This window comes from Passer montanus, unplaced genomic scaffold (assembly GCF_014805655.1).
Source record: "Passer montanus isolate IOZ18808 unplaced genomic scaffold, ASM1480565v1 scaffold101, whole genome shotgun sequence".
NCBI classification, from domain to species: Eukaryota; Metazoa; Chordata; class Aves; order Passeriformes; family Passeridae; genus Passer; species Passer montanus.
Genome location: NW_024356616.1, coordinates 99,870 through 123,972, shown reverse-complemented (window position 1 = coordinate 123,972; position 24,103 = coordinate 99,870). Strand labels below are relative to the sequence as shown.

Genomic DNA, 24,103 nt, shown 5'->3' with positions numbered 1-24,103 from the left:
GGAATGTGGTGGAGGAAGCACCAGGGTTTTGGGTGGGGTTGGGGAGATTTTGGGAACCTGAGTGGAGGGGGGATGGGAATGGCTTCAAACCGGGCACAGAGCGGTGCTGGAATCGCCATTCCTGGAGGGAATGTTGGAATTTCTGTTCCTGGAGGGAATAGTTGAGCAAATTCCCACTGCTGGAATTGCCATTCCTGGAGGGAATGCTGGAATTTCTGTTCCTGGAGGGAACAGTTGAGTAAAACCCTTTCCCAGTGCTGGAATTGCCATTCCCAGAAGAAATCCTGGGTCAATTCCCTATTCCCAGTGCTGGAATCCCCATTCCTGGAGGGAATCTTGGAATTTCCATTCCTGGAGGGAATATTTGAGCAAAACCCATTCCCAGTGCTGGAATTGCCATTTCCAGAGGAAATCCTGGATCAATTCCCCATTCCCAGTGCTGGAACTGCCACTCCTGAAAGGAATCCTGGAATCACCATTCCTGGAGGGAATCCTGGATCAATTCCCCATTCCCAGTGCTGGAACCGCCATTCCCAGAGGGAATCCTGGATGAAGACCCCATTCCCAGTGCTGGAATCGCCATTCCTAGAAATAATCTTGGAGGAAATCCCCGTTCCCAGTAACCCCAGGGCCTCCAAGGATCCCAAGCAGGGAATACTGGGAATGCCCAGTGGTGCTGGATGGAGACAGTTCCGTGACCTTTCTGAGCAGTTTCTACTCCTTCTGGAAAGTCCTGGAGCACTCCCAGCTTTCCCAGGAAGAAATCCCTGCTGCATTTTCCGGCCTCTTTCCCAAGGAAACCCAGCAGCGCTCAGGGCTCCCAGCCCAAACTGAGAACACCCAGATTTGGGAATCATCCCAGGGAGGGATCCCAGATTTTGCTGTGGACCTCCCAAATCCCTTTTTTTGGTTGCTCCACACCTGGCTCCGGCTCAGAGCCGCCCCTTCCCGGGCAAAAGCAGCCCAGGATTGCAGCAGGAATTCCAGGAGAGACGGGGTTTGTTTATGTTCCCTTTGCCAGCTCCCACATCCCCCGTCGGATTTTCCACGCTGGAAAAGGGAATGTTCATCCCTCCCTCCCCTCTCTGTCAGCTCCAGCTCCTGGCGAGCAGCACTGGGATCCTTCCATCCCATTTTCCACATCCCTGGAATGTCCAAAGCCTGCTTGGTTAATGGGAATTGTCCCAGTCCACAGCAGAGGCTGGAATGAGATCATTTTATACTCCATCCCAATCTGGATTCCACAATTTTACCAACCCCAGGCTCCCAAAATTCCCAAAATCCCTTTTTCCACAGGCACAGCTGGATGGAAATTGACATTTCCGCTCCCAAAACCCCCAAATAAATAAAAATCCCAACTAAATAAAAAATTCCAGCCCTTCACTCTTCCTGTGCCCCAAATCCAAGGGAGGGGCTGGAATCTGCAACCTGAAAATCTTGCACATAAAAATTCCCAAAACACCACCAGAAAATGGGAATGTGGCAGCTCCTTGAGAATGTTTCCCTGTTTGTTGTCTCCTTCAGGAAAAAAAGGCTGGGAATTGTTGAATTCCAACCCAAATCTTGGCATTCCTGCAGCTGAAGGGTTCCCGTTTTTTTCTCCCCACCAGATATGGGGATTTTTATGGAATCTTGGATTTTAGGGCTGTTTCATTCCTTGGTTTGTTCTCCTTGGTTTATTTTGGTTTTTCTTTTTTTTCCATTATAGACATTGTTAAAAAAAATAAATTTTCCAAGAATACATTTGGAAGTTGTTGTGGGAATTGGAAGGATTAAAAAAAAAATTAAAAAAGAGGGAAAATGAAGGGGGAAATGGGAATTTAAAAGCCACAGGATGGGTAGGGTTATGTATATGGGAATATCCATATGTTATATGTATACAGGAAATAAAGTGGAGAGGGAAAATATGAAATTCTGACCCTGGATGGGTCAAATTCCACTCCCAACCCAAATTCCAAATTAAAAAAAATTAAAAAAATTTTAAAAAAAAATGGAACCTCTTCCCCTGGAATGATTGAAAACATCAGCACAACCTCACACATTTCACACCAGTTTCTTTTCTCTTCCATTCGGAAACTCTCCGAGGAAAACTCCCAACCAAAATCCCCCACAAACCAACGGGAAGAGCTGTGGGAGTCTCCTCCATGTGGCTCCCGATGGTGCCTTCATCCTTTGGGATGTTCCCATGCGGAATCCTCGTTGTTCCTGTGGCCACCCCAGTGCAAAGGATCCTGAAATTCACCTTTCCCAAAGCTTTTCTCTGACTTTTTTCCCTCCCCAGCACCGCTGGCAGCTCCAGACCCCCATTCCAGGCCCATTCCAGGGAGTTTTCCCAGGAGCCGCTCTGGAAAACCATCCCAGAAAAGACCAAAAAAAAAAAGCCCCCAAAAAAACGGGAAAAATGAAAAGTAGGAAGAAAACCACCAAAGTTTCCCAGCTTGGTGAAGGCTCCTCCTGCCTCTCCGGAGCTCGGCATTCCTGGGATTTGGGAGCGTTCCAGTCTCCGGCGCAAGCGCGGCAGCGGTGGGCACTGGTGGGCACTGGTGGCACTGGTGGCACTGGTCTGAGCGTCCCCGTCCCACCGGCTGCTCCTTCCCACCCCTCTATAGCCCCAGCACCGGGATCAGGATGGGAATGAGGAGCAGGATCTGGCTCTCCCGCTGCCAGCTGCTTCCCGCCTTGGGATCCATGAAAGTCTTCTGGTCCGGCATCACATCCGTGGTCAGCTGGGCCTGGCAAAGAGGGATGGGAGTTTTAGGGAAAAGCATCCCAAAGCTGGGAAACACCTCCGGGATGTCATTCCCAAGATGTTTGCTTTGGGAAAGAATTCCCAGCCCCGGGATCCCCCAAGTACCTGGGAGTAGCACAAGCTCTGCTCCTTGGATTTGTTGGGCTTCAGGCCTTGTTCCTGGCAGGAGAAATTGGGAATGGTTAGGGGAGGAATGTGCCCCTGGAGCTGGTTTGGGGTCCTGAATTTCCCTGTGGGAATCAGCTCGGAGCAGGTGATGGAGAACAGGGAAATTTGGGAACGGCTCATCCCATCTCCACAGAGGCTTCAATGGATCCTGCCTCACTGCCCCTGTGATCCTGCCAGGAATCCTGCCAGGAATCCTGCCTGGAATCCTGGGACACCCCACCCCATCCCATCCCACTCCTCTGCATTCCCAGGATAGCCCTAGCCATTCCCCAGTCCCATTTCCCTACATTCCTGGAATATCCCCAGCCATTTCCCAATCCCATTCCCCAATCCCATTGCCCTACATTCCCGGAACATCCCCAGCCATTCCCCAGTCCCATTTCCCTACATTCCTGGAATATCCCCAGCCATTTCCCAATCCCATTCCCCAATCCCATTTCCCTGCATTCCTGGGACATCCCAAATCCAATTCCCCAATCCCATTCCCCAGTCCCATTTCCCTACATTCCCGGAACATCCCCAGCCACTCCCCCGTCCCATTTCCCTCCCACTCCTTTTCCACCCATGGAGCAAAACACGGACGCCCAAGCCCAGCGCTCAGCAAGACATCACGGATTTTCCGTAATTCCCAAAAAAACATGGAATTCCAGCTCCCAAACGAGGAGAAGTCAGGCTCAGGGAGTCACCTTGGCAGGTGAGGGGGAAGACGGGCGGGGAATTCCATTTCCCTCCCAATTCCAGACCCCAAACAGTGCCCAGATCCTTCCAGCCCCCGGATGAGTCCGAGCAGGACATTTTCCCATCCCACGGGACGCGTGGATGTCCCACACCCCCACCAGTGCTCCCAGTTTGCAGCAGGGACTGGGCCACACCTGGAGGGAGGTGCAGGTGCTGATGACGCTCGTGTCGTAGGCGGTGTGGCTGTCGTTGACGTCGTCCGGCAGCACCGGGCTCTTCTCCACCTTCGGCAGCACCGTCACGGCGGGATTGGGATTTTTGGGAGCCAGGTTCACGTCGGTGCCGTTCCCAAAAGCTTGGATGGCGTTTCCTGGCAGCGGGAGAGATTTAGGAAGGATGGGAATGATAAAACAAGGTCAAAGGGGCGGGGCGGGGAAGCGCCTTACGGAGACAGGGATTTTCCGTGAAATCCCGCAGGAATTTCTCGCACTCCTCCTCCATATTCCCGCTGCCTTTGCAGGAGCACCAGGGCGAGATGGTGATGCTGGTGGTGCTGGCGTCCACGTAGTTGGGGGTGATGTCAAAGCCTGGTGAGAAGGAGGGAACGGGGATGAAATCCCAGCGGGAAAAGCCATTCCCGATCCCGACTCCCGGCACTCACCGATGAGCCCTGCGTAGGAGCCCAGGCACGCCTGGAAGTTGTCCCCAGGACAGCTGGTCAGGGACTGGAAGGTGGCCTGGCAGTTGGTGTGGAAATCAGCCAGCCGGGATCTGCACAGGAGGAAAAGTGGGAAAACAACGGGATTTCAGTGCCAGTTGCATCCCAGAGTGACTCCACGGCCAGCAGGAATTTTTTAGACAGAATAAAAGTGCCCCATTCCCAACATCCCCACACAGGCTGTGAAATTCCAGGGCAATTCAGGCTCTCCAGCTGGGTTATCCAAGTGCTTCCAAGACAGGATCCTGGGAATGGCCGTGCTCATCCACACCTCAGATCCCAATGAACAGCAAAAACACAAGAGGAATATCCTCGGGAAAGGATGGAATTGGGGTGGGTTTGAGGGGCTGCTCCGTGATGGGGATGGGAGGATGGAGAAGGAAGAAGAGCTCGGGATGAAGAAGGAATTAAGGGAAAACCAGGATTCTGCAGTTCTGCCGTGGTGCGTGAGGCAAGGAGGAAACTTTCTCTTTCTTCTTTTTCCTGGAAATAAAACTCGCCCACCAGGAGTGTTGTTTCCATGTTTATTTTCCTTCCTTGTGACTCAGCCCATGGAAAACTCCCCACAGAGCAGAGAGCTTCATCCCACTCCCATTCTCGGGGCAGATCCTCAACTCCTGGAAGGGAATTTTCCTTGCACAAAGCCCAGAAAAGCTTTTCCAGCATTTTTATTTTTGGGGGATGCTCCACCCTCCCTGCAGCCAAACCTCAGCTCCGGGGTGGGAATGGCAGAAATCCAAAAACCTGCTCCTTCCCCGGCTTCTCCGCGGGAGAGGAATAAAACTTTCCGACAGCATTTCCCTCTCTTCCCAAATCCGAGGCGAAGGGACGTCAATTCCCTGCAGGAAGCGCGGCGAGTTCAGCGCAGAGCGCCAGGAAAATTTGTCACCGCTGCTCCCCGGGGCTCTGCTCCCGACCCGGAGCATCCTCCGAGGCAAATGTTATTCCTTTCATAATCCATGAGGATGCAGCTGGGAAATCCTTCAGGAATATCCAAGCCAGATGTCACTCTTCCCGTTGGACACGGCGACTTTGGAAGCTGCTGGATGGGATTCGCTGCCAGGAATAAAAGCTCGGCCTGGGCCCGGAGGGTTTTGGCTTTCAAGGGCTCCAAAGGAATGAAAAAAAAGGGAAAGGAGAAGGAGCCAAGTCCATCTTAGCGGGAACAAGGAGGAATCGGTGCCAAATCGCTGCTGGCAGCTGGAGGAGGCAGGTGGGGATGGCCTGGAAAAGTTGGGAAGAGCTGGGCTGGCTCTGGATGAGGGATGGAGGAGGATTTTCCTAAGAGTTGTCTCCCCCCGCTAAAAAAACCCCAAAGGAGTGGAAGAAAAGGGATTAAAAAAATTAATTCTGGATGTACACTCAGATCTGCCATCCCAAACCCGCTCCAAGAGCTGGATTCCATTTAGGGGTTTCCAAACTGCTCCTCTTGGATTCCTGCAGGAAAAGCCCCAGGAAGAACCCCCAGGATCCCAGGGTTGAACAGACCCTGCTCCCAAATCCAGGCACTTCCCAAGGACCTGGATCCCTGGATTCCTTTAAATATCCTGGATTTAAGGGGCTTTTTAATTCCATACCTCTGTTCCCAGTGCATCAATCCCAAATTTGCACCTGTACATTTATCCCATGTGCTTAAATCTCAAATTTAAGGGACTTTGTGCATTCCTACACAAACACCTGGTGCCGATATCCCAAATTTAGGGGACATCTTGTACCTGCACATTTATCCCAGGTGTATAAATCCCCAATTTAAGGGATTTTTATTCCTGTCCTCCCACCCCCAGCACACATATCCCAAATTTTGGGGACTTCAAGCATCCCTACAGGGCCCACCTGCCTCCAGCTCCTCTCCCATTCCCTGTTTTTCTGCAGGAATTCAGCACCACCAAAACCCCACTGGCTCTGACATTAAAATTTACCAAACACGGAGGTTTTGGGACGGGTTTGGGTTTGGTTTTGGTTTGTTTTTTTTTTTTTGTGATTTTTTAAGAGCTTAATTGAGTGTTAATTACTCCCATCCCCCCGAGCTGCGGTGATAACTCAGCACACATCCAATCCAACAGCATCCTGCTCCTGAATATTTCATGGAGAAGACACCGGGATTCCTCCAGAGGTGGAATTTTTTTTGTTTTTTTCACGGGCAATTTATGGGGACTGAGGGAATTTTCTAAGAAAATCGCTGGGAAAAATCCGTTCCCCCTCTCCTGCCCAGCTGGGGATGTTCAGGAAGCTGCGACAACACAGAAAAAACTCGGCGAGACATGAAAATCCCGCTGGGCATCGCCCTCCCAACATTCCCGTCCTGCTGGAGAGGGATTCTTTTGAAGTTGGGAGATGCTGAGATTAAAAAAAATTCCCTTCAAATGCTCGCAGGTAAATTCAAAGCGTCCCAGGGAGGGGGAGCAGCTGAAGGAAAGAGGGAAGCTGGAATAAAAGTCGGCTTTTGTGGATGACCCGCTGCCAAATCGAGCGAGGAGTTCACAGGGGAGGGAGAAAAAGATCAATGGATGGATTTGTTTTATCCAGGAGAAGTTGTCTGGGGAGAGGAGTCACCTGTTCTGGGCTGAGCTGCGGGAGGCTGGAGGGAAAAAGGGAATTTTTGGTCGTCCTTCTGAGGCTCTCGGCCCAAATTCCAGGGGAATTTCCTCCCGGAAAGGGGGTCAGGCTTGGGAAGGGGCTGCCTGTGGGGGCTTTGGAGTCGCCATCACTGGAGATGTCCAGGGAACGCCTGGAGGTGCCCAAAGAACCCTTGGAGATGTTCAGGGAACCCTTGGAGATATCCAAGGAATCCTGGAGGTGTCCAAGGATGACCTGGAAGTGACCAAGGAACCCCTTGAGGTGTCCAGGGATGGCTTGAAGGTGCCAAAGGAACCCTTGGAGGTGCCCAAAGAACTCCTGGAGATGTTCAGGGAACCCTTGGAGGTGCCCAGGGAACCCCTGGAGGTGCCCAAGGATGACCTGGAGGTGCCACTCAGAGCTCTGGGCTGGCGACAAGGTGGGGACCGAAGGTTGGACTCTGATCCCGGAGGACCTTTCCAGCCTCTGGAATTCCTTGCTCTGGGCTATGGACACAGCAGGAAAAAGTCAAACCCACAACAAACCAAGGGAGAAACTCCCAAAGCAGAGGAAACCCCGCAAGAGGGAAAACAATTAGGGCAGAACCTCAAAGTCCGCAGTCACTAATTAACAATTCCGTTCTCCGCACGCATTTCAGGCCACCACGTTTTGATCCAGCGCTGAGATCAGCGACTCAAAGGCCTTTTTTGGGTGGATTTTTTTAATCCTCGAGCCCTGCTGCTCCCCGGGAAGGGGAGGACGGAGCCGGCACCGTTTGATTTTAATTGCGGGCCCGTTCTGTCCCATTGAGCCGCTAACTGAGCCCAACAGGAGATTGTGTTTACACAAGCAAAGCCCGGCTCAAGACAGACTCGCTGTCACATTAAGTCAATACTTGGGAAGCCTCTCGAGTTAATTATTCAGCGAGAATTGACTGATTCTCGTGGTAAGAGCCCGGCGAGCCCGCAGGGAGCCGAGCCCTCCCCCAGCCTCCTCCTCCTCTTGCGGGGAACCCCCCGAGTGCTGCCCCTCCACTTCAAAATCCACCAGATTCGGAGATTTTCACTGATTTTCCCAGATTTCTCCAAGCTCCCATTACATCCAGGAGAAATCTTTCCCTGTTCCGTCTTCTTCCCTGCTCCTTCCTCCCCTGCTCCTTCTTTTCTTCTTCCCCAGCCACCTCCTCATGTGAGGGACCCCCCAGTGCTGCCCCTTGGCTTTCCAAATCCACCAAATTTGGGGATTTTCACAGATTTTCCACTCCCAAACTGGGTTGGGAGGCTCCTCCACTCCCCTCTGAACCCGAGCTCTCCCAGCTTCCATTAAATCCTGGAGCAATTTTCCCCTGCTCCTTCTTTTCTCCTTCCCCAGCCACCTCCACAAGTGAGGGACCCCCCCAGTGCTGCCCCTTGGCTTTCCAAATCCACCAGATTTGGGGATTTTCACATATTTCTTATGCCCAAACTGGGTTTGGAGTCTTCTCCACATCCAGTCCCTCTGAATCCGAGCTCTCCCAGTTTCCGTTAAATCCAAGAGAAATTTTTCTCTGCTCCTTCTTTCCCTGCTCCTTCTTTTCTTCTTCCTGCCTCCACATGTGGGGCACCCCCTCCACTTCAAAATCCACCAGATTTGGGAATTTTTTCCCAGATTTCCAAATCCCAAACCGGGTTTGGAGACTTCTCCACTCCCCTGCGAACGCGAGCTCTCCCAGCTCCCATTAAATCCAGGAGCAATTTTTCCCCGCTCCTTCTTCTTCCCAGACAGGCTCTCATTACAGGGAGTAATGAGAAGTTGAGCTGCTGTTTATCAAGGAAACATCCATTACGGGTGGCGTTGTGTCTGCGCCAAACAACGGCCGTGCCGCGGGGCCGCGCCGCTGCCGAGCCGCGCTCCCTTCCCATCTTTGGTGTTCCATCAATTCCCAGCCAGCCTGGATCCCATCCCTCCTTCCCGAGCCAAAACTCCAGCCCAAACCTGGCCAAAATCCTTGATGAATAAATATCCTGGGAGGGGGAGCATCCCTGACCCCGCCCCTGGATTTAAACGCGTCAAAAATTGGGATAAAAATCCAGGAGGAGATCCACCATCCCCACCTTGGCCAAAATCCTTGACACACAAATATCCTGGGACAGGGACCATCCCTGACCCCCCACCCTTGGATATAAACACATCAAAAATTGGGATAAAAATCTGGGAAATGACTCAACATCCCCACTTTGGCCAAAATCCTTGACACACAAATATCCTGTAAGAGGGACCATCCCTGATCCCCCTGGATTTAAACACGTGAAAAATTGGGATAAAAATCTGGGAAATTGCTCAACATCCCCACTTTGGATGCTCCAATCCTAGCCAAAATCCTTGATGAACAAACATCCTCGGAGGGGGAGCATCCCTGACCCCCACCCTGGATTTAAACACATCAAAAATTGGGATAAAAATCTGGGAAATGACTCAACATCGCCACTCTGGATGCTCCAATCCTGGCCAAAATCCTTGACTCACAAATACCCTGGGAGGGGGAGCATCCCTGACCCCCCCCCCCCAGATTTAAATACACTACTCAACATTCCCACTTTGGATGCTCCAATCCTGGCCAAAATCCTCTTCATGCAAATATCCTGTAGAGGGAAGCATCTCTCACCCCCCTCAGCTTTAAACACAACAAAAATTGGGATAAAAAACAGGAAAATGATCCAACATCCACTTGGATGCTGAGGAGCTCCAGCCCAACCCCAGTCAAAATCCTTGACACACAAACATCCTGTAAGGGGCAGCATCCCTGACCCCTCTGGATTTAAACACACCAAAAAGTGGAATAAAAAAATCCTGGAAATGATACAACATCCCCACTTTGGCCAAAATCCTTGACTCACAAATACCCTGGGAGGGGGAGCATCCCTGACCCCCCCCCCCCAGATTTAAATACACCAAAAACTGGGATAAAAATCTGGGAAATGACCCAACATCCCCACTTTGGATGCTCCAACCCCAACCACAATCCACTTCACACAAACATCCTATAAGAGGGACCATCCCTCACCCCCTGCTAGGATAAAAATCTGGGAAATGACCCAACATCCCCACTTTGAATGCTCCAACCCCAACCACAATCCACTTCACACAAACATCCTATAAGAGGGACCATCCCTCACCCCTTGGATTTAAATACCCCAAAAACTGGGATAAAAATGCAGGAAATGACCCAACATCCCCACTTTGGATGCTGAGGAACTCCAACCCAACCCTGGCCAAAATCCTTGACAAACAAACCTCATGTAAGAGAGAACATCCCTCACCCCCTGGATTTAAATACACCAAAAACTGGGATAAAAATGCAGGAAATGACCCAACATCCCCGCTTTGGATGCTGAGGAGCTCCAGCCAGTGGAGGTTGGGAATTTCTCCGGCACCGGCACCACTGGAGCGTGTAAGAGCAGATTATTTGTGCTCCCGACTTGCTGATGCAAGATGAAAAATCCAGCGAGCTGCAGCTGCTGAAATCAGCTCTTTTCTCCCCTTCCCTTCCCTTTCCCCTTCGCTGAGGTTTGTGCTTTGCCAAAGGTTTTTGTATTCCGGGAGCTAAAACCTGTCCCTTGCAATCAGCCACAAAAGCTCCGGGACTTTGTCAGGCTCCTGAGAGGGGGAAAAGATGGGAAAAGATGGGGGGAAAGATGGGGGAAAGCTTCCTGAGCTGCACAAATCATGGCTCAGTTGCTCCCAGAGTCCTGGGGCAGCTCCCGTGGGATTTGTGGCCGGGTCAAGGCCGTTGGAATGGATTTATATGGAGGAAACAAATTGGGATTTCAGCCTGCACTCCAAAGATCCTGTCCCCTTACCAGGATCTGAGTCCTTGAGGGGACACAAGGAGGGACATCCCGGACCCTCTGTGCCTTCAGGACAGCAGGGAAGGGTTAAACCCCTCCTGCATCCAGAACATTCCACATGCAGAGCCACTCCCGGCAGGATGGAGCTTCCTCGTGGCCTTTGTGACCGAGGGGACAGGGCTGGTGTCCAACCCCAGCAGCCCCACACAGCTGGAAAGCAGCACGGAGAGCCAGGAAAAGCTCTGGAAGGGCCGTTTTCCATGCTGGAATATTCATTTACCCTCTCCTCCAATTTTTCTGCTTCTTTTTAGGGGTAGAAGTCTTGTCCTAAAGGAGCAGCAGCCCCTGGATCGACCTCCATGCAGGAAAAATCCCTCTGGAAAATCCTGTCCCACCAGAGAGGGTTTTCCTTCATTAGGCTTTGAGCCAGGAGAGTTAATTAATTACCCTGGCAGGTTAATTACTCTGGCAGGAGAATTATCTCATGTCCTGTCACCTCCAGCTCTGGAAGCACTTGGGATCTGCTCTGGCTCCACAGCCCTTGCCAGGCCCCTGTCAGATCGGGATGAGCATCGGGCTGGGATGTGGGATTGAGAAACTCCTGGAATGGGAAATCCCATGGCCCTGCCTGGTCCTCCAGGATCAGGAGTTTGGGATGGATAAACTCCTGGAATGGGAAATCCTATGGCCCTGCCTGGTCCTCCAGGATCAGGAGTTTGGGATGGATAAACTCCTGGAATGGGAAATCCTATGGCCCTGCCTGGTCCTCCAGGATCAGGAGTTTGGGATGGATAAACTCCTGGAATGGGAAATCCTATGGCCCTGCCTGGTCCTCCAGGATCAGGAGTTTGGGATGGATAAACTCCTGGAATGGGAAATCCTATGGCCCTGCCTGGTCCTCCAGGATCAGGAGTTTGGGATGGATAAACTCCTGGAATGGGAAATCCTATGGCCCTGCCTGGTCCTCCAGGATCAGGAGTTTGGGATGGATAAACTCCTGGATGATGGGAAATCCCACAGCCCTGCCTTGTTCCCCAGGATGAGGGGACACAGGGGTTTTGTGTCCCATCATTTTAGCTGGAGATGCCAGGGGGGAGCGGATGGGATGGGATTTTCTCCTGAAAACCCAGATCCAAGGAGTGCATCCATGCCTCATCCCAAGGAAAAAATCCCTGAGGTTCCAGCAAAACCAACACAAATAAATCCCAGATCTGGACATTTTCCAGAGCATTTTCCCCCATCCCCGCTCTCCCATGCTTCTCCCAAAAAACCACATTTCCACCTTGGAGCAAACAAACTCTCCCAGCAGCTGCCACCCCTTCTTTGTGCGGGGATTTCATTCCGTGCAGGAATTAAAGCTCGTGGCCTCTGCAGCCCCCCCGGCCCTTCCAGCCCCGTTCTCCCTCTCGGAGCGCGGATCCGTCGGCAGCATCCGCCTCGGAGCGCGCTGATGGAGAGGAGCTGCCATTCCCGGGTATCTTTTATTCATGGCCACCGGCTCCTTGGATTACTTTTTGATAAAAAGCCACATTCCCACATTTCAAACATCTCCGCTCGCAGCCTGAGGAAGACCCGGAGCTCGCATTTATTTCCCCGCTGAGCGCCGGGAAGCTCCATCACCTTGACGGGGAGAAGATCCCGCTCCTGGCGGGAGCCGGGGCCGTCGGGAAGCGGGTCCGGGTCCCGAGGGGACAGGAGGGGTTGTGGCCCGTGACAAACGGGTTTCAGAAGGAGCAGGAGCCTGGGTGCCCAGCTCTGTGCTGGCAAGGGGGAGCAGCGGGAATTCGGCAGCCGGGGAAGGTTTGGGGGGATGCAGTTCCATCCCTGTTTCTGGGGATCTGTCCCCTGGATGTCCCCAGGGCATTGTCCCAGTGCTGCTTCCTGAGCCAAACACGGGGAAAAACAGAGCTGGAGATGCCAGGGGGGTGACACACATACTGGGGGTGACACTGATGCTGGGAGAGGTGGCACCAGTATTGGGGGGCGACACCGATGCTGAAAGGGTGACACCAATGCTAGGGCAGTGACATTGGTATTGGTGGGTGGCACTGATTCCAGGACGGTGACACCGATGCTGGAAGAGTGACACCGATGCCAGGACCATGTCAGGAGAAGCTCCCAGAGTGCCCAGGTGGCACCAGTGCCAGGGGGCTGACACTGATTTTGGGACGTAGCACCGATACAGGGGGGTGGCAGGTGACACTAAGGCTGGGGGTGTGGCACCAGTGCCAGGGGGGGACACTGTTGGCTGGGTGGTGACACTGATGCGAGGGCAGTGACACCAATGCCAGGAGGGTGACAAAAACACCTGACCCATGGGCTGTGGGAGAAGCCACAGAATGCCTGGGTGACACCAGTGCCAGGAGGGTGACACCAGTGCCAGAAAAGTGACACTGATGGCTGGGTGGTGACACCAATGCCAGGAGGGTGACACTGATGGCCGGGGGCTGACACTGATGACCGGGAAGGTGACACCAGTGCTAGTGAGGTGACACTGATGGCCAGGAGGTGACATCAATACCAGGAAGGTGACACTGATGACTGGACAGTGACACCAATGCCAGGAGGGTGACACTGATGGCCGGGGGCTGACACTGATGACTGGGAAGGTGACACCAATGCCAGGGAGGTGACACTGATGACTGGACAGTGACACCAATGCCAGGGAGGTGACACTGATGGCTGGGCAGTGACACCAATGCCAGGGAGGTGACACTGATGGCCAGGAGGTGACACCAATGCCAGGGAGGTGACACTGATGACTGGACAGTGACACCAATGCCAGGGAGGTGACACTGATGGCTGGGCAGTGACACCAATGCCAGGGAGGTGACACTGATGGCTGGGCAGTGACACCAATGCCAGGAAGGTGACACTGATGGCCAGGAGGTGACACTGATGGCTGGGCAGTGACACCAGTGCCAGGGAGGTGACACAACACCTGACCCACGCCACAGGAACCCCGTGGCGCGCCCTTTACCTGCACAGGTGATCCGCCCGGCAGGCGCCGCGCAGGTCCAGGCAGTTGGGCTTCTCCTTGTCCTCGTAGGAGCAGGAGGGGACGATGGTCTGGCGGCGGCGCTCGGCGCACGCCGGGTCCTTGCAGGAGCAGAAGAGCAGGCGGAAGGTGAACTCGCCGGGCACGCGGTCGAAGAACTGGCGCAGGGCCTTGTGGCACTTGCGGCGGCTGCAGGGCTCGGTGGCCGACAGCTCCCGGCTGCAGGTGGAGATGTAGCCCGAGCGCAGGCGCTTGCAGTTGTCGTTGAGGTTGCAGGCCTTGGCCGCGTCCAGGCAGTGGTTGCTCTTGGAGGTGGTGGCCGGGTCCATTCCTGCCCAGGGGAAAAGATATTTGGGGTCAGGAAGGTGGGGAGGGATGGATGGAGAGGTGGTCGGAAAGTTGGGGAGGTGGCCTCAAAGGTGGGAGATGGTTTGGAGTGTGGGAAGATGGGATTGAGGTGGGGGAATTGCACTTGACCCCAGGAGATGCCCTCAAAGGTGGGGAGATGCCCTCAAAAACACCCTTAACCTGGGACTGGGAGATGCCCTCAAGGCTGGGGAGATGCCACCAAAACTGGGATGGGAAGAAGCCCTGAAACCTGTGAATAAACCCTCAGACCTGGGGTGGGAAACACCTTGACCCTGGGATGAGGAGAATTCCTTGAAACTGGGAGATGTCCTCAAACATGGGATGGGGAAATGCCCTTGACCTGGGGAGGAACTTTCAAAGCTGGAGAGATGTCCTCAAACCTGGAGCAGGGAAAAGCCTCAAACCCAGGCAGATGCCCTCAAACCCAGGATGGGGAAATACCTGGGGAAGATGACAGGTGTCATGTCACCCCTGTGGCATCGGTGTCACCTCCCAGCATCCCCAGCACAGCCCATCCCATCCCCGGGCTGACCCCATCCCATTCCAGGCACAAGCTGTAGGATCAACATCCCCCAAACCTCTGGGCAGAATCCAGGCCGTGAATTTGCAATATTTCTTTCCTTTTGTCAATTCTTCAAAGAATAATTATTAATTATTAATTCATTAATAATTATTCAGCTCCAAAAGCGGAATAATCAACCCAGCTCCACTGTGGCTCCCACAGCCCCTCCTGGGGCTCCCCAAAAGTGGGACAGCTCCAGACAGGGATGAAAGGGACAAAAGGATCAATCCCATATCCATCCCAGGAATCCCATCCTGGGAATCCCATCCCGTGTCCATCCTGGGAATCCCATTCCAGGAATCCCATCCCGTGTCCATCTTGGGAATCCCATCCTGTGTCCATCCCGGGAATCCCATCCTGCAAATCCCATCCCATATCCATCCCAGCAATCCCATCCCCTGTCCATCCTGGGAATCCCATCCTGGGAATCCCATCCCAGCAATCCCATCCCGTGTCCATCTTGGGAATCCCCTCCTGGGAATCCCATTCCAGCAATCCCATCCCATGTCCATCCTGGGAATCCCATCTTGGGAATCCCATCCCTCAGGAGAGGACGAATGGAGTCAAGCCCCAGCCTGGGAACAAACACAGCATTTTCCTTTTTTTTTTTTTTTTTTTTTTTTGGGGATTTGTGGTCCCCCCACATTTTGGGAATCCCATCCTGTGTCCATCCCGGGAATCCCATCCTGCAAATCCCATCCCACATCCATCCCAGCAATCCCATCCCGTGTCCATCTTGGGAATCCCATCCTGGGAATCCCATTCCAGGAATCCCATCCCGTGTCCATCCTGGGAATCCCATCTTGGGAATCCCATCCCGCGTCCATCCCTGGAATCCCATCCCTCAGGAGAGGACGAATGGAGTCAAGCCCCAGCCTGGGAACAAACACAGCATTTTCCTTTTTTTTTTTTTTTTTCTGGGAATGATGGATCACTCTCCGCGGCCCAGGTGCAGCTTCTGAAGGCTCCTCATCCCTCATTCCCTCCCCTCCACATCCCGGCCAAACCCATGGATTCTCCTCCGCTGGCCCCCAGCTTCTGCTGCAAGGGAAGGCTCCTAATTGGCCTAATTGGAGGATGCTGTTAATTAGCAAATGGCAGATCGCAGGTGAGCCTCAGGCTCCCTCTGCATCCCTGAAGGGGGACAGGGTTGGGGGGGTCTTTTGTCCCATTGTCCCCAAGCTGAGAGCCACCAGCATGGCCCTGCCGGGGATCCCGAGGATTCAGGGATCCCGAGGATTCAGGGATCCCGAGGATTCAGGGATCCCGAGGGATTCAGGATCCCAGTTAAAAGGCAGAGCCTCTTCCCGGTGCCATCCTGACCTCCTGCTGCCCTTGGAAGATATTTGGACCTTTTTGGAGCTTTTTGGGGCTCGGTGCCACCCCGTGCTGTGACAACCAAGAGCTTCCCCTGTCCCCTTCACCCAGGACCAGCCCACCCAGGCTGTGCTGCCAGGAAATCCCAAATCCAGGGGGGCAAAGGTGTTTGGGAAGAGCCCTGGCTGTGCCAAAGGTGCCATTCCAGAGCTGGGCACCCCTGGAGAGGTTTGAGGCTTCACCTCCGCCCTGGCAGCCAAACCCCAAATCTGGGCTGGGGCAGGGATGGATGGTTTGGGTTTTCTCCAGAGGATGGACACAGCTTGAGGGGGAAAAGGGGATTGGAGAGGTGGGGAAAATGAGGATTTAGGTGGGAAAAAGGGGGATTGGAGAGGTGGAGAAAAGGGGATTTAGGTGGGAAAAGGGGATTGGAAAAGTGGGAGAAAGGTGGATTTAGGTGGGAAAAAGGGGGTTGGAGAGGTGGGAAAAGGAGGATTGGAGAGGTGGAGAAAAGGGGATTTAGGTGGGAAAAGGGGGATTTAGGTGGGTGAAGAGGGATTGGAGAGGTGGGAAAAGGTGGATTTAGGTGGGAAGAAGGGGGATTGGTGAGGTGGGGAAAAGGAGGATTTAGGTGGGAAAAAGGGGATTCAAGAGGTGAGAAAAGGGGGATTGAAGAGATGGGGAAAGGAGGATTTAAGAGATGGGGACACCGGGCTCTCTTTACTCCCCCTGGGTTTGGGGGATGCACTGAGCCCTCCCTGCACCCCAGATCAGCCCAGCCCCGAGCCCTGGAAGGGGTGGGCAGCAGATTTCCGGCACAAAGCCGGGCTTTTGGGATCCGTGGGAAGCGGCAGCCGATTGTCTCCTCGGGAGCACCGCTCCTGCCCTGCCCGAGACCTGCGGGGACCCGGCTGCATCTTAATGGAGCCGCGGCTTTGGCAGCGCCGCGCTCCTGGGGAGCTCATTAATAAAGCACGAGCATGAAAATTTCATGAGCAGAGACGGAAACGGGGGCCGAGGAGCTGGGCACGGGGGCTGGGGCCACCAGCTGTCCCCTCTGCGTGTCCCCACGGCCGCTGGGGACAGGGGAGGAAGAGGAGGAGGGGGATGAGGAGGAGGGGGATGGGGGTTTCGGTGCCCACCCTGCGCTTGGGTGTGGTGCCCGCAGGGAGAATTCCCAGCTGGAGCTCTCCCTTGTGCCACGGGCTGTGGTTTCCTGGGGATCCAGCAGGGATGGGGATCCAGCAGGGATGAGCATCCCGGGTTCTCTGCCCAGCGCGGGGGTCGCGGCGAGGGGGCAGCGCCGGCTCCGCGGGCGCTCCGCGCTCTTTACACGCGGGTTACACGCGGCTCGCACAGCCCCTGCTCCCCAGCCATCCCTCCGCTCCCAATTATCCCTCCGGGCAATTAACAGCTCCTTCTCCAGGAGCTGCTCCTGCTGCAGGAACAGCTCCAAGAGCGCGCTCGCTTCAGCGCTCGCCATCAGGTCGGGGCCGATGTCCCCGGGGAGGGGACAGGGAGGGGGTGGCAGCAGCAGCGAGGCCACCCCGGTGCCCACAGCACCTCCCTGGCCTCACCAGGAGCCCCTTCCCTCCTTCCCCCATCCCCAAAATCTCCCGGCCCGCTCTCCCGGATAAATCAGAGTCTAATCCCCGCTCCAGACTCGCTGCTTTCCAGATTTCCCCGCAGCTCCAGACGTTTTCCTGACGCCAGTGTAATCCCAAAAAGGCGGCCGGGAGGCGGGAGGGGGTGGCAGCGTCACCCCAAAAACCCGCGCCGAGCTCCCGGGGAAAATTCACCTGGAAAAGCCTGGAAAATTCACCCCGGGGACGGCGGGGACAGCGGCGGTGTCACAACCCCGCTGTCCCCAGGTGAGCTGGGCACGGCCCTGGGGGTGTCCCCGAGCCGTGGGGACAGCGGGACCCCCCAAAATCCCGCAGCGCGGGGGGGCTGGGGAGGGCTCAGGAGGAGGAAGAGCGAGGAGAAGCCGAGGGGGTTGGGGGGTGAGGGGTGGCACGGGGAGGTTGTAATGGAAATGGGGCGGGAAAACCGAAACTCCCCAGGATGGAGGCAGAGCTTGGGCTGCCCAGGGGAGGACACGGGGATGTTCTGAGGGACACTGGGATGCTCCAAAGGGTTCCAAGGGATACAGGGATGCTCCAAAGGGTTCCAAGGGACACTGGGATGCTCCAAAGTGGTTCCAAGGGACACAGGGATGCTCCAAAGGGTCCCAAAGGGCTCACGAGTGCTCCAAGGAACACAGGAATGTTCTAAGGGATACAGGGATCCTCCAAAGGATTCCAGGGGACAAAAGGGTTTTCCATTGGATGCAAGAATGCTCCAAGGAGCTCAGGGATGCTCCAAGGAGTTCCAAGGGACACTGGGATGCTCCAAGGGACACTGGGATGCTCCAAATGGACCCAAGGATGATCCAGGGGATCCTCCGAAGGATTCCAAAAGGCTCAGGGATGCTCCAAGGGCTTCCAAAGGACACAGGGATGCTCCAAAGGGACATGGAGATGTTCCAAGGGATACAAGGATGCTCCAAAGGGACCCAGGGATGCTCCAAAGGGGTTCCAAGGGACAAAGGGATGTTCTAAGGAACCCAAGGATGCTCCAAGGGACCCAGGGATGTTCCAAGGGATTCACAGGGGTGTTCCAAGGGATTCACATGGGTGTTCCAAGGGATTCACAGGGATGTTCCAAGGGATTCACAGGGATGCTCCAAAAGGACCCAGGGATGCTCCAAGGGTCTCAGCATCCCTCTCCCAGCAGCTCCCCAGAGCTCACTCGAGGCTGCTGCCCCGGGGAGGGGACAGCAAACATTCCCCCCTCAGCTCCACCCCATCCCGAGGGTCCCAAATCCTCCAGAACACCCAAGAATTCCACGGGGAATTCCATGGGAGGGGCTGCACCCCGCTGGAGCCAGGGCTGGGTTTGTGCCTCCCCCACTGCTGGGGACAACACAAATTCAGGGAATCCCGGGAATTCCAGGATTTCCAGCGATTTTGTATAAACCCAAACCCCTAAAGCCGAGAAACAGAAAGAATCCACCCCAAAAATGCATCAAACCCCCCAAATAATGCGCAGGACCCCAAGAGGAACGGAAGGGGAGGAGAGGCTGGAGGAGCAAAGGACGAGCCCAGGGCAGGGGGGTGGAGGGATGGAGCCTCTCCCTGGCTGGGAGCAGCTCTGTGTTCACAGGCAGGAGATAAAACACGGCGCTTTTATTACCTGAGAAAATTGAAGCGAGTCTGAATATATCAGAGAGACGAGAGGTGACCGGCTCGTACGGGGAGGCTTCATAAAATTCCTCTCCTTCGGTGGGAGGAAAGGCAGGGAAAAAAGGGAGAAAAAAGCAAATTAAAGCCCGTGGTGAATAATCTCAGCTGGTTCCAGGCACAGGAACCCCCCTGGCTCAGGGAGGGAAAAGCAAAAAGATTTCCAGGCACTGGAATTAAAGGAGAGGGGGATTTGGGAGAGGTTTGGGGAATTTTGGCTGTGGGGGGTCCTGGGTTTGGTGGTGGCCAATCCCAAAGGATTCCAGGAGCTGAGGGAATTTGGATTGGGATATTTCAGGGGGAAGGGCACTGAGGTCAAGGCTGGAAGTTTTGGGGTCCACACTCAACTCTGGATTCTTTTGTTGCTAAAAAAGACCTAAAAAGAGATAAAAAACCCCTAAAAACCTGTTCTCAACTCTGGGTTTTTTTATTGTTACAAATTCCCCCTAAAAACCTAAAAAAAGCCTGTTCTCAACTCTGGGTTCTTTTATTGCTACAAAATCCCCTAAAAACACCTGAAACCCCTAAAAATCTGTTCTCAGCTCTGGGTTCTCTTATTGTGATAAAATCCCCTAAGAATGGAAATCGGGAATCTCTTGGAAACCCCCGTGTGGAAATCCAGGTGGGGACCAAAGCAGGAGGGAAATACCAAAGAATTTCCTGGGAAATTTGGGAGGGAAATCCCAAAATTTGGGAGGGAAAGGCCCCACTGGGATGCCGGGCTGGACTGTCCCCATCTCGAGTGGGATGGGATTTGGGGACAACGCCCCAAGGACAGCTCCAGCTGCTCCTGATCCTCACCAGGAATGGGAGCAAGATCCAAATCCTGCTCCAGGCTATCCCCAGGAAATCTGGGAGGGAATTTTGGGAGGGAAATGGGATGTCCCTACTCCCTGCAGGTTCCCAGTGATGTCACCGCTGCTCTTGGGGTGATGGAATTTGGGGACAACACCCCAAGGGTGGCTCCTGATCCTCACCAGGAATGGGAACAGGATCCAAACCCTGCTCCAGGCCATTCCCAGGAAATTTGGGAGGGAAATCTGGGAGGGAACTGGGATGTCCCTACTCCCTGCAGGTTCCCAGCGATGTCACCGCTGCTCTCAGGGTGATGGGATTTGGGGACAACGGCCTGAGGGCAGCTGCTCATCCTCACCAGGAATGAGAAAAAGATCCAAATCCTGTTTCTTAGCCGCATTCCCAGGAAATCTGGGAGGAAAAGGGGGGAATTTGGGAGGGAACTGGGATGTCCCTGTTCCCAGCGGGTTCCCAGCACTGCTCTCGGAGTGATGGGATTTGGGGACAACACCCCAAGGGCGGCTCCTGATCCTCACTGGGAATGGGAACAGGATCCAAATCCTGTTCCTCAGTGACATTCTCGGGAAATCTGGGAAGAAAAGTCCCCACTGGGATGTCCCTGTTCCCGGTGGGCTCCCACTGCTGCTCTCAGGGTGACAGAATTTGGGGACAATGCCCTCAGGGCGGCTCCTGAGCATCACCAGGAATGGGAACAGGATCCAAACCCGGCTCCAGGCCGTTCCCTCTCCCCTTTCCGGCTTTCCTGCCTGAATAAAGTGCGTTTAGGCGGCCCCGTAACCTCCATCGCTGCCATAAATAATTAACCACCCGCTTGACTCCTGCTGCTCGCCAGGGAAATTACCGAGCATTAACGGGGCGCTGGACCTGCCTGGAGCCGCAATTAACCCCCAGGAAGGAGAGTGGAGCCTCCCTAATAGCAGGGGGAGCTCGGATGGGAGGAGGGGAACCCCAAAATCTCCGCTAAAAGGCACAAATTTGCGCTCCTCGCTGCTTTTCCGCCCGCTGCTTCGCGCGCGGTAAAGGATGGCCACAAAGCTTCTGCCTCTCCTTAAAGCTCGGCTTAATCACGGCTCTTCCCTCCTCCAGGTACAATTCCCATCCCCATTCCCTCACTCATTCCCGAAAAATCCCGGGAAACTGCTCGATGAGGGCAGCTAATGAGCGGCAGAAAACAATTAAGGTGTAATTCCTGCTCTGGGCTCAGGTTTGGGGCTCTGCTTCCTGCACTGACCCAGATTCGGAGGGAATTTCACCCAGGAGGGCCCTGGGCTCAGGTGCAGCTCCCCCACATCCTCTGGAAGAGTTTTCCCACCCCCTGGAAGGGTTTTTCCAGTTTTCCCACCCTCTGGAAGGGTTTTCCTTGGGCGCAACTCCTCCATCCTCAGCTCCAGCTCTCCCACCCTCGGGCACACCTTCCCCACAGAATTCCACAATTCCAGGCCTGCTTTGGGCTGGAAAGGGCCTTAAAAATCTCATCCCAACTCCCCCTGCCACGGGCAGGGAGTTCTTCCACCAGCCCAGGTGATTTTGGCACAAACGCAGGTGGATTTGGTGGCTCAGGTGCCCATCTGGAATTTCCTGGGGTTTTAATCTGAATTTCCTGGGGTGCCCATTCCTCTATCCTGGGGTGTTCATCTGCCCTACCTGAGCTGCTCACCTGGGGGTTTAATCTGAATTTCTTGGGGGTTTCACCTGAGTTTCCTGGGGTGCCCATTTTTCCTCCCCGGCCTCCACATCTGCCCTGTCTGGGGCCCCATCATCCCACGCTGATCCATTGGGGTCTCTCCATGCCCCCCACCCCAAAACACTCCTTTAGGATCTCCCCCACCCCAAAACGCTCCTTTAAGATCTCCCCAACCCCAAAACATTACTTTAGGATCTCCCCCACCCCGAAACATTTCTTTACGATCTCCGCCACCCCAAACCACTCCTTTAGGATCTCCCCCAGCCCAACCCACTCCTTCACCACCCCGCCCCATACCTTCAGCCAGCCCCAGGTGGATGCTCCAGTAGATCTGAAGGCACTGCAGCTCCTTCTTCATGCCCCTCTTGCAGCGGCAGCGCTGCAGGGGGCTCTCCTGCAGCACCTCCAGGGCCAGCTGGCACTCGCGGTTGGCCAGCATGGTGTTCCTGTCGCGGCCGGCCAGGCACTGCCGCAGGGTGCGGTAGCGGGAGCTGCAGCCGGGCTCGGCCGCGCACAGCTCGTTGGCTCGCACGCAGTCCACCGGGGCTCGCCCGCCCGCCGGGGGCAGCGCCGGCGGCGAGGGGGGCCCGGCCGGCGAGGGCAGCGCCTGGTCTGAGCCGGGACGGACGGCGGAGGGAGAGGAGGGAACAGGTTAGGGAGGAAGGTGAGCGCTGGCCTCAAGGGGCAGCCCGGGGAGGGGAGGTGGGGGTACCCCGGGGGGGGAAATGGGCAGGGAATTCAGATTGAAACCCTGGGAATTCGGGTTAAAACCCCAGGGAATTCAGATTGAAACCCTGGGAATTCAGATTGAAACCCAAGGTGAGCATCCCAGATAGGGCAGATGGGGATCCCCACAAGGAAAAATGGGCAGGGAATTCAGATTGAACCCCAGGGAATTCAGATTAAAACCCCAGGGAATTCAGGTTAAACCCCCAGGGAATTCAGATTGAAACCCTGGGAATTCAGATTAAAACCCCCAGGGAATTCAGATTAAAACCACCAGGGAATTCAGATTGAAACCCCAGGTGAGCACCCCGGATAGGGCAGGTGGGGACCTCTGGGAGTAAAAAAGGGCAGGAAACACAGATTAAAACCCCCAGGGAATTCAGGTTAAAACCCTCAGGAAATTCAGATTGAAACCCAGGGAATTCAGATTAAAACACCAGGAGAGCACCCCAGGTAGGGTAGGTGGGGATCCCCCAGGGAGGAAAAATGGGCAGGGAATTCAGATTGAAACCCCCAGAGAATTCAGATAAAAACACCCAGGGAGTTCAGATAAAAACCCCAGGTGAGCATCCCGGATAGGGCAGATGGGGACCTCTGGGAGTAAAAAAGGGCAGGGAATTCAGATTGAAACCCCGGGGAATTCGGATTAAAACCTCAGGGAGTTCAGATAAAAACACCCAGGGAGTTCAGATTAAAACCCCAGGTAAGCACCCAGGTAGGGTTGATGGGGATCCCCATGAGGAAAAATGGGCAGAGAATTCAGATTAAAACCCCCAGGAAATTCAGGTTAAAACCCCCAGGGAATTCAGATAAAAACCCCAGGTGAGCATCCCGGATAGGGCAGATGGGAATCCCCCCACGAGGAAAAATGGGCAGGAAATTCAGATTAAAACTCAGGGAATTCAGATAAAAACCCCCAGGGAATTCAGATTAAAACCCCAGGGAATTCAGATTAAAACCCCCAGGTGAGCACCCCACATAGGGCATATGGGGATCCCACAAGGAAAAATGGGCAGAGAATTCAGGTTAAAACTCCCAGGAAATTCAGATAGAAACCGCAGGTGAGCACCCCAGGTAGGGCAGGTGGGGATCCCCCAGGGAGGAAAAATGGGCAGGAAATTCAGACTGAAACCCCAGAGAATTTGGATTAAAACCCCAGGGAGTTCAGATAAAAACACCCAGGGAATTCAGATAGAAACCCACAGAGAATTCAGATTAAAACCCCCAGGTGAGCACCAGGAGCTGTGGCTGCCTCGCCCCCCGGGAGGAAAAGGCAGGAAATTCAGATTAAAACCCCCAGAGAATTCAGATTAAAACCCCAGGGAGCTCAGATAAAAACACCCAGGGAATTCAGATAGAAACCCACAGAGAATTCAGATTAAAACCCAGGGAATTCAGATTAAAACCCCCAGGTGAGCCCCCAGACAGGGCAGATGGGGACCGTGGGGAAGAAAATGGGCAGGAAATTCAGATGAAAACCCAGGGAATTCAGATAGAAACCCCCTGGGAATTCAGATTCCCAAGGGTGGCAGTGTCAGCCCAGCCTGGGAATCATGGAATTGTCTGGGCTGGAAGGGATTTTAAAGAACTGAAAGAGGGGAAATTGAGGAGGAAAGGGGGGAAAAGGGGAAAGGGGGGAAAAAGGGAAAGGGGG

The 24,103-nt window shown here is 54.3% G+C and overlaps 1 protein-coding gene across 1 annotated transcript in view; it reads right to left on the bottom strand.

Annotated features, from left to right (window-relative positions):
* Positions 1-2,037: 2,037 nt before the first annotated feature.
* The window catches only part of GFRA2 (GDNF family receptor alpha 2), a 27,321-nt gene continuing 5,255 nt past the window's right edge, over positions 2,038-24,103 (bottom strand). The window contains exons 2-9 of the mRNA XM_039716766.1: positions 22,021-22,335; positions 19,177-19,260; positions 13,677-14,025; positions 4,257-4,366; positions 4,042-4,182; positions 3,790-3,965; positions 2,855-2,908; positions 2,038-2,732 (exon numbers count right to left, since the gene is read on the bottom strand). Coding sequence (XP_039572700.1) covers positions 2,604-2,732; positions 2,855-2,908; positions 3,790-3,965; positions 4,042-4,182; positions 4,257-4,366; positions 13,677-14,025; positions 19,177-19,260; positions 22,021-22,335 — 1,358 coding nt within the window. The 3' untranslated portion in view covers positions 2,038-2,603. The remainder of the gene's footprint in view (positions 2,733-2,854; positions 2,909-3,789; positions 3,966-4,041; positions 4,183-4,256; positions 4,367-13,676; positions 14,026-19,176; positions 19,261-22,020; positions 22,336-24,103) is intronic.